The sequence below is a fragment of the Poecilia formosa genome, unplaced genomic scaffold (assembly GCF_000485575.1).
Source record: "Poecilia formosa unplaced genomic scaffold, Poecilia_formosa-5.1.2 Scaffold99, whole genome shotgun sequence".
Classification (NCBI taxonomy): Eukaryota; Metazoa; Chordata; class Actinopteri; order Cyprinodontiformes; family Poeciliidae; genus Poecilia; species Poecilia formosa.
In genome coordinates this window covers 1,460,797-1,470,808 of record NW_006800038.1, presented here as the reverse complement: position 1 = coordinate 1,470,808, position 10,012 = coordinate 1,460,797, and the positions used below count along the sequence as shown (strand labels likewise).

Genomic DNA, 10,012 nt, shown 5'->3' with positions numbered 1-10,012 from the left:
AAGAAAATTTGATATTTTAGAAGTCAAGAAAATTATGGAAAACTCAGAAATTTTAGATTAATCTCCATTTTCTAGAAAAAAACTCGGAAATTTCCCCTTGAAAAGACAAAAATTTGTTTGGAAAGATTAATCTCCAACATCTTCTAGAATAAATAACATTTTAGGTTTTAAAAGTCATTATAAAAAGTGACAAATTCTGAGTTTCACAAAGCAAAGATTTTTGACTTGAAACTGAAATTAGTTTTTTTTAAATGTTTTTCTAAGAACCTTAGTGATGACGAATGTGTTAGCTCCTCCCCCTCCTAATCTCCTCAGCCAATAGGACCGCTCCCTGGATTATCCGGCCATTATAAATCCGGTGCTGAAGCTGAGCGGTTCACTTTCTCAGCTGGAACGCCCATCTGTTAAACTCCAGAACTGGTCCTGACTGGTTCGTCAGGTTCTGAGCTCGCATCTGGTTAAAAAGAAAAGAAAAGAAAAGAAACTGGTTAAACGGGCGGATCTTAAGGAAGCAGAAAGCGGGATGGAGCACTCTAAAAAGACGAAGTACAGCTCGGGAGACAGGAAGGACTCCCCCGCGGACGGCGGCGCCGTCCTCAACGGACACTTTGACGGGATGGTGAAGCGGCCGGCGGTCGCCTCGCCGGCGGCGGAGCCCGGCTCCCACCGGGCGACCAGCTCGGTGATGGAGAGCTGGAAGGAGGAGCGGACCCGCAGCCTGGAGGACAACGAGATGAGCCTGCCGTCGCTGGCCGCTGCCTACACCACCATCCTGCGGGGGCTCGGGGAGGACCCGCAGCGGCAGGGGCTCCTGAAGACTCCCTGGAGGGCCGCCACCGCCATGCAGTTCTTCACCAAGGGATACCAGGAGAAAATTATCGGTGAGTTTGTTTTAAAACCCACAGAGCTACTCAGAGGAGTCCGGGATTTGTCCTGCCAGGTGTGAAGCAGCAACAGGTGTGAAGCAGCTCTGAAAAACTCTTCAACTAGATAAAAAATCACTTAATATGTGAGATGCGTCATAATTTGGTCATTTTTGTTTTTCATGATCACTTAATGACCCATTTAGTGTTTGTGAGCAGAGATGAATGGAAGAGTGTGGAGCTAAAATGTGATCGAGTGCCCTATGGCATGCCGTTGTAACATAAAATCAACTGCACTTCAGTTCCACTTCAGGTGTTAATTGATTTATGGCTAAGGCAGACCGTTTTGACATATAATTTGAGAGATCTTAAATTATTCTGACTAGGATAAACGACGTCATAATTACCACTGATTTCTATGGAGACTTCAATTCAAGATATCTGAAACGTAAATTTAAAAAAATATACCATTAAATTATGTATAGTCATAAAGTAAATTTAAGATCTGAGATTTTGTTCTGTCTAATCATAATTGTAATTAAATATAGCTTAAATATATTTTCAGACAGAATATTCAGAGATTAGACAAGAGCAAATTAAATTCTAGTTATCTTAAAAGCAAAAAAATAAAAATAAAGATTGCTTTCAGTGTGAATCTGTCAGTAATGTGGGTTTAATTCAGTTAATAAGAGTTTAATAAAGTATAATGGACGTCCTCTTCCAAAAACGCTTCAGTTGACCTATGAGAGACTTTCCCCTGAATCAATGAAACGGTTGTTTGATTTGGGGGAAAAGCCTCTCAGCCATATAACACTAAACAAACTGGTCTGCTGAAACCCATCAGCGCAGCCTTGAGTTCCTGTTGTTAAAGCTGATTTTTATTTAAATGTACTCTCTATGCATTATGTAAAATGTGCTTAGTGCATTACAATAAATTCCTGTTAAGTCTTGTGAAATAACAACAAAACTTGAGCAAAAGTCTGAGTTCTTAATCAGATTAGATGAATTTCAACCTAAATCCACCCTCTGCTCCATAATTACTTAGCTTTGTTTCTTTTGTGTTTTAATCCTTTTTCAGCTCGATTAAAACTACTGAACTCAAAGGATTGAGAAAAACATACAATTTTAACCACTTCACTCTGACGACTGAGTTACAAATGTTGGCATGAATGAGATGCAATAAAATCCAGACTCCTGCTGTTTTCACACCTGATAATCTGGTAGATTCGGTTCGATCGGGGAACAAAACTGCAACATTTGCTACATTTTCAGCTGCTGCAGTTCTCAAAACGGACCCAGACCTTTTGACAAACCTGTTCCCCTCCTCGCCTGTGGGGGCGCTGCACCAAGAATCACTGAAGAAGACATTAAGCGCAACTTCCTTCTTCACGAAATGTAAACGAAACTGCCAAAATCTCGTCAGATTTTGGCGGTTGTAACATTTTTATTTTCTCTTTGGAAAAAGAGATATTTCTACAGAAAAGGATTAGGGCCACTGGGAAAATAAAAAATTCAGACTTTAATCTCAGGATTCTGAGATTAAAGTCAGAACTGTTTTTTTAAAAAAAAATCTTTTTCCAGTGGCCCTAATCCTCTTCTGTACATTTCTCCCATAGACTAGCGCTTTGTTAGGCTTAATTTACCCAGAATTCCCTGGGCTGCAGTCCGCTTCCTGTTTTTGGAGCAGTCTCCGATTCGTTTGGCACCAGAGCTCAACCGAACCGAGACCGAGGTTTGTAGACGGACCAGAGTTCGAACCGGACTTTCTAAACAAACTCTGACAGTATTCCTACGTTTCCCAGAATGCTGTGCGGTTCTGGATTGGAGTTTAGTGAATAATTTATATTTTGAATATTCTATCAGATCTGATGTATTATCTATTGGTATTGATTGTCCATTGCAGTATATTTTGGTTTATTGTCCAGCTCTGGCTTAAACACTGCAAACACAAAATATTACCAGGTGGTTTTAGTCCCGTTTCTCGTGGAAATACCTGAAATAAAGGAAAACTAACTTACAAGTAACATTTCAGAGGATATAAGAAGTTGTTTTAGGATAAATAATTATTTTATATTGATGGAAAACTTCTAGTTCCACTGGCAAAATAATAAAACATGTTTCCCATATTACAATAACTTTTTCATCAATATTAATAAATTATTGACTTAAAACCAGCCCCTATGTCTTCCTTAAAAGCTACTTACTTTTGCCTTATTTCAAGTGTACTAAGATATTTGCACTAGGAACTGGACCAAAAACGTGGTATTATTTGGTGTTTTTGCAGAGTAACGGCATCGGGCCGGGGTTGTTGGGTCCAACTGGGAGGACTTCTCAGTGCTCTACGGAGTGGCTGGAGTTGGGGATCTGCCCCCTCACAGCCCCATCTGGACGTAGTTTTGCTGTCATGGGTGGGGGGTTGTTGTGTGTTTAGAAGCTATAAAGAAAGGAATGCGTTGGCTGGAAATATGCGCTGCAAGAAAAGCAGGTGATTCTTTTTTTTCCTGTCTCATGTCACCTGAAAGCCTGAAGCGGCTCTTGGACGGGTCAGAAGGTGATGCAGGTAATGATGGCTGCGTTTGTCCGCTGTCATCAAGATGGAGGCGGCGCACCTCCTTCCTGCTGATAGGCTGCGGCTGGAGCCTCCCCTCTTGTTGGGAGGTAAAGAACAACTGAAAACACGCAGAGATGTTTCTGAAGATTGTTTTTATGTAAAACGTCACGTTCTGATGTTTGGTCAAAGGTTAAATCCTCCTGTTTCAGCTGCAGGACTTAAAGAGGAAAATTCAGCTAAAATAGAACAATACATAGAAAAATAAAAATATTCTAAATGCAAAATATTAATAAATTTCTCTGGATTTTATCAGATTAATGGTTTAATACGTTTCCTGACAAAACATATTATTAGTGAGAAAATTAGAACAAAGTTTATTTTACTTCAGAATTTATATTTATGATCCTTCCCTGCAAAAACATAAAATCTTACCAAGTATTTTGTGAAAATATTTTCGTTTTGCCTTATTTCAAGCAAACTAACTTACAAGTAACTTTTCATTAAGACATCTGAGGTTGTTTTAACTCAATAACGCCTTAATATTTATTTTAAAAAGTAATGGTTGGAAAATTATTTCACTTATAAAATTGGACAAATTTATTATTAGTGAAATAATCTGCCAGTGGAACTAGTTTTTTCAGAAATATTAAGGATTTATTCACTTAAAACAAGCTCTTGTGTCTTTCCTAAAGTTATTTGTAAGTTAGTTTTCTTACACTAAGTGCACTTAAGTATTTGCACTGGAAACTCCACCAAAATATTTGGCAATATTTTGGAGGTTGTTTTGTTTTTTTTAGCAGTTTTGTGTGGTTTATCACATAAAATCCCAATAAAATGCATTTTGTTTGGTTTAATTTTAAAGTCCAAGATGTTTTTTGTTTTGTAGAATATTTGTAAAAAATAAAAATAATGAAACAATTATCTTGCCAATAAATAAAAGGGGTTTCCCTCACTTCCACTAACACACTGGAAAGAATAAATAAACACCTTTAACTCTTATTTATATGATTGTTTTTTTACATTTATTTAAAATGAGAGATTAATGAAAAGTAAATATGTTTTTATATTCTTGTTCACAATAAGAACTTTAACATATTTAAAGCTTAGGTTAATCTGAGTCCTCTGTGTGTAAATATAGAGGAAGTTGGTGAGATTTGATGTTCAAACATCGGCTGTCGTCAGAGCGGATCGTTGACCCGGGACTGAATCTGTGACGCAATGACCAGACAGACTTCTGTTTGGTTCTGGCTGCTTGTTTGGACTCGCTGCCCTTCTCTGAAACAAATTTAGACCCAAGCAGACACTTCCCTGATTGGGTTACACCATTGATAAAAATCTGACTCATAAATGGAGCACATAAAACCCGACGTGTTTCGCTGTTTGAGCGGGAATGAATGGGAATGAATGGGTAATTGTTCCTGCTCCGTTCAGCTGGTGTTTGTCTGCTTGTGTGCAGCAGATGGCTGATTGTGAGTAACGCTCCCATTACCCGATAAACACCTTTTCTTTCCATCACCAACCTGACTGACGCCCACTTCAGAGTCATTTATCCAATCACCATTGACCTGACGCCATTTCCCCAGAGGACGCGAATCTGACTGAGACGCAACTTTCACCAACGAGTTAAAGACAAATAGTGCAGCAGATAATTTATTATTATTTCACATGCAGATACAAGATCATAACTTGGTGCATATGTTCCCAGAGGCTTGCTTTTGGGAAAAAAACAACCTTATCTACTGAAAAATTCAAGATGGTGGGCATTTTTCAAGATGGCTTCCATGGTATTCATAAAAACATTTTTGCACTAAAATTATCAATTTAAATGTGTTTGGTGTCAAATCATAATCTACATATTTTGATCAACAGAAATCAAAATTTCTTGAGCTTGTGCTTCATTTTTCTGGTGGACATTTTTCCAAAATGGCCGCTCTGCTTGTAATAGATTATATATGTCTGTAGTTGAATAGGCACAGCTAGCCAAAAAGTTAGCTTCACTAACCACTAATTAGCTAAAGAACTATCTTAGTTATGCTAACGCTAAACTCTTAAGCACTTAAAAATAAGCAGAAGTTAGCATTGAGCCACTAAACGCAAAAAAAAATTTAGCAGGAGGCTTACACTAAACCGCTAAGCTATTTTTTTTTTTAGTGCTAACCATTAAGACAACTGTCCCTCAATCTGTATCACACATTTTCATTTCCTTCCAGTTGACTGGAGTAAAACTACAAATGGTAAAATCCTCAGTTCCAGTGTTTCCATCTGGTTTTGCTGAAAATTATTTTAAAGTTTTATGAATAGGATGACCAAAGTCAAAACGTACGGTGACATTCGACCGCAAACCAAGATTTAAAATGAAAAGGCAAAAGCAAAGGATGTGGATTAGCAGTTTTTGCTAACAGCTGAGGACATTTGATTGTGAAATATTGTCTCTGCTACCCAGATCTTGAGCTGTTGGCATACAGCAACAGTCTTCTGTCAGAGGCCTCTTCAGAACTGTTGTAAAACTGACTGCTACTGGAGCTCCTTCCTGTCAGAACTGAAATCCTCATAGGAACAGGATAAAATAAGGTTTAGGAATTAAAACGTATTACTGGGAAATATCCTAAAAATTATAATTAAACAGTTAAATATAAACCTGTTTACCTGCTGTGCTGTTTACACTCAGAGAAAAGCGTTGGAAAGTAAAGCAACAAGTCGGTGTGTTCTGTTTGTCTGACTTCACCTTTTCCAGTTCGCTCTGCCTCAAGCAGATATCCAGCCAGGAAATTAAAAAGAGCAGCGACGGTAGTGAGCTCCGCCTGTGTCGTCATGTATAGATAAAACTGTTTATTGAACAAAAAAAACGCAATAAGCCGGCGCCGGGAAGGTGAAAACGGAGCCTTAATTAGACACCGATGTCTGTCGGAGAGAATAAACAACCTGCCAACAGAACCTGGGCTGATTTTTACAAATACCAAAAACAAAACCAAAGCTGATTAAACGTCTTCCTGATGTTTTGCCCCTGTTTGTCCACAGATGTGCTGAACGATGCGATCTTTGACGAAGACCACGACGAGATGGTGATCGTCAAAGACATCGACATGTTCTCCATGTGCGAGCACCACCTGGTGCCCATCTTTGGCCGGGTGAGCGGACAGCTGACACTCCAAACAGAAACATGAGGTTAGAAGAGCCTTTCTCCAGCGGACTTTGGGTCAGAGAAGCCGTACGCTCCTGAGTAAAATAACCTGGCAGCCATGTTTCTGATCTGTAGGAGGAAGCTGGAGTACCCAGAGAGAACCCGCTCATGTGCAGAGAGCATCAAACTCCATTTAGAAAAACCCTGAGTGGAGATTCAAACCCGTCATCTTCTTTTTGAAAACCAACAGTGCTACAAACCGTCCCATTGAGCCAAAACACTTCAAAATGGGAAAGGCAAGAAAACATGGCATTCACATGAGGCAGGATGTCTGTTAATGTTCAGTCAGGAAATGGACTTTCCTTCATAAATGTATTTGAAACCCCAGAACATTTTGGATAAAACCTGCTCTGTCAGATTTAAAGTCGTTTGGGTTATGTAGGATGGTACAAGCGTGAGCCGCAAGGAAAAGTTAAAACATTAAAGGGGAACTAAATTAAAATTCACACTTCACATGTTTGAGTGATTTGCTTCAGATTTGGGTCTAAGCTGCTTCTGAAAAAAGCCCAAGTGCATAAAAAAATCACCCAGCCGTTTTCTAACAATCAGTTAATGCCGTTTGATGTCTGGAAAATGTTTCAAAAACCTCCCGATAAGTCACATTCCACAGGGACTGCCGTTGCCTAGCAAACCCCAGCAAAGCCCAACCCTGTTACCTAGCAACCCAAACTGAGCTCCAGCATGTTTGGTCAGCTGGTTTTACCATTGTATGCGCTGCACAATGGCTGCTGGAAAAGACAAGTGTCTAGTTGATTTACTATCCAAAGTTGATGTGTTCTTGTTGGATGTGCAGGAGGCTCCACTTCTGCTTTTCAAAGATGTACGGTTGTTTAATTGCTCATCTGTTTGCAGCCATTTTCTCGTGCGAGTGTAAACGTTGAGTTGGGGGGCGTGGCCAGAAGCGGTTTATTTGGATTTAAAGTGACAAGATGCCCTAAAAGAAGCTCATTTTCAAAGGAGCAGAATAAAATCTCATTATCTATGAATGATTTTGTGCAAAAATGTAATGAACATGTTCTGCGTAGCCCATAGACCTATCCTAACCTGGAAGAATAATAGTTCTCCTTTATAACATGGAGGTATGAGTGTCACTCTGGCTTCATGAATGGAAGCTGAGTTAGCGAGCTTTGCTTTAAGTGCAGAACAGAAAATCTTTGTCTCAAACAGAAACATCTGAGCAGATGCTAATCTTAACCCAACTCTGTGTTTGTCTGGAGGCCGCCGGTCTGAGCAGCACAGAACACGAGAAACAATCAGATTAGCTGAGATCTGTTTATCTTCAGCCTTCACATCATTACCGTCCACTAAACCCTGACGAAGCGCCTCATCCTCCGCTTCTTTCTGCTTTCCATCCCTCCATCTTCACCTGCTGCTCACAACAATGGCCGACTGCAGCTGATCCTTTTCTTTCCACTGCTGTCAATGGGGTCTGGTGACGGCTGGGAAGCGCATAAACACACATTTGTTCAAGTCTATAAAGCTCCTCATCCTTCACCCCATCATCATCAGCCGGCGCCACCGGGTTTTTTTTTTAGCCGTTTGAGGCGTTTTATTGCAGGTTGTCATTTGTTTGCAGTTGGCAAAGACATTTTATCACCTGTTCTAGGAGCAGGTGATAAACTTTGAGGTAACATTACACAAAAATAAGATACAGAATTAGGCACTAATTAGGATTAAGATGGAAGGAAAAAAAGTAAATTTCCTCAAAAAATCTTTGAAATTTTGTAGGAAAAACAAAAACATTCCTGAGTTTGAAAAGTTTAAAATTTGCTAGAAATTTAAAAAAAAAAAAAATTACACTTTTTTCTGGGGAAAAAAGTGTAATTTTTTCAAATTATTGTCTAGAAAATTTTAAGAAGTTGAAAATCTGCTTGAAAAGACTCAGAAATTTAAAAAAAAAAATTCTAGACCATTTCTAAGATTTATTTAAAAAAATTCTGACTTTGAAAAGTTGCAAATTTACTAGAAAAACTCTAAAATTTCTGATTTCTAAAAAAATTTTTTTTGAAACTCCAAAAAATACTTTTAGAAAAAAACAAGAAATCTTCTGAGATTCTCAAAATTTCGCTTTTTTTTTTTCTAGCACAATTCCAAGATTTCAAACTCAAATTCCAGAGTTTTTGGCTGAATTTTCCTTCTGTTTCTTTGTTTACTACCAACAGTTATTGCTGTCGTTTTTGCTTTGCCCTTTGTTTTTTTTTTTTGCTAACTCTGAAAACATTTAGCGCGCTTCGCTTCCCCTGAATTAATTTTTCCAGATAAATTCTGACGCGTTTGTTTACTCAGCTGTTTTTGTAAATTTTAAGTTTTGAATCAACTGATAATTCTTCATAAAGTTAGACATTTCTATTCATGCTTTTATTTTGAAGACTGTCCATTTCCTGTCCTCACATTCTCTTTTAAAGAAACCTTAATGAGAAAATGTCAAGTATAGAAAAAACAAATGAATGAGATGTACAGAAAAATTGTGTGGTTTTCTGTTCATCCTTTTCCTAATTTCTAAGTTTATTTCAACCTGATCCGATCTAAACGTGGCTGAAAAAGAGCCTCGTCATCGTGTTTGTAAACGTAAATAAATTGAGTGAAGTAGCATTTTGTTTGATGTTTATATCAGACCGCTGCAGCTGAGCGAAGGAAGAAGAAAGACGTGGAAAAGAGAGATCGCTGCATGGTTTTTGCCGCTGCCCTTTCTCCTCTCAGTCAACAAATTGCTTCTGACATTTAAGTGAAGCTCATTGCATGTTTGTGTTTGAGTCGGAGCCTGCAGCCGTTCACAGCGGCTCTCATGCGCCGACTCCGATTCTTTTGACTTTTCCACCGGATCTGGTCTCATCTGCAGCAATCATCGCTAATAACGGCAGTAATTCAACAGTAATTCCTACGAAATAATGACCAAATGGTTTTTATTAGTTTTACATTTTACCTCTCAGTTCAGACTTGAATACAATGCTGAAGCTCATTTCCATGCTGAGAAATATGAAATCCCTTCTGATGGATTTTAAAATGATGTGTGGTGAGTTCAGTCTGCCTGCAATTTAAAAATACAAATTATAAATCTGAAATTATGGACAAATTGGAGTAGACATCATTTTTGCTCCAGTTCTGACCAGCATTTTTTATACTTTATATTTGCAACCTCCTCAGTAAAAAAAATACTAGTAGTGAATGGCAGCAGCAAAAAGTCTCACTTTTCTACACAGTTTCAGTCTCTTTCACTCCTGAATAGTTGAACAAAACTTGTCATTTACAAATCTAAAATATTGGCAGCAGTTACACTAACTTCTGCTCCAGTTCTGACCAGCATCTGTTACAAGGACACTTTGTACTTTATACGCTGTTTAAACTGTAACTAAGTACAATTATTAACAAGCAACATTTTCAATTCAAAACCCTTTTTGTCATCCAATGCTGTTGGTT

General features: G+C 38.4%; 1 protein-coding gene across 1 annotated transcript in view; it reads left to right on the top strand.

The window, feature by feature from the left end:
• Nucleotides 1-362: 362 nt before the first annotated feature.
• Nucleotides 363-10,012, top strand: part of gch1 (GTP cyclohydrolase 1) — a 23,089-nt gene continuing 13,439 nt past the window's right edge. The window contains exons 1-2 of the mRNA XM_007558800.2: nucleotides 363-881; nucleotides 6,433-6,542. Of these exons, the coding sequence (XP_007558862.1) occupies nucleotides 524-881; nucleotides 6,433-6,542 (468 nt within the window). The 5' untranslated portion in view covers nucleotides 363-523. The remainder of the gene's footprint in view (nucleotides 882-6,432; nucleotides 6,543-10,012) is intronic.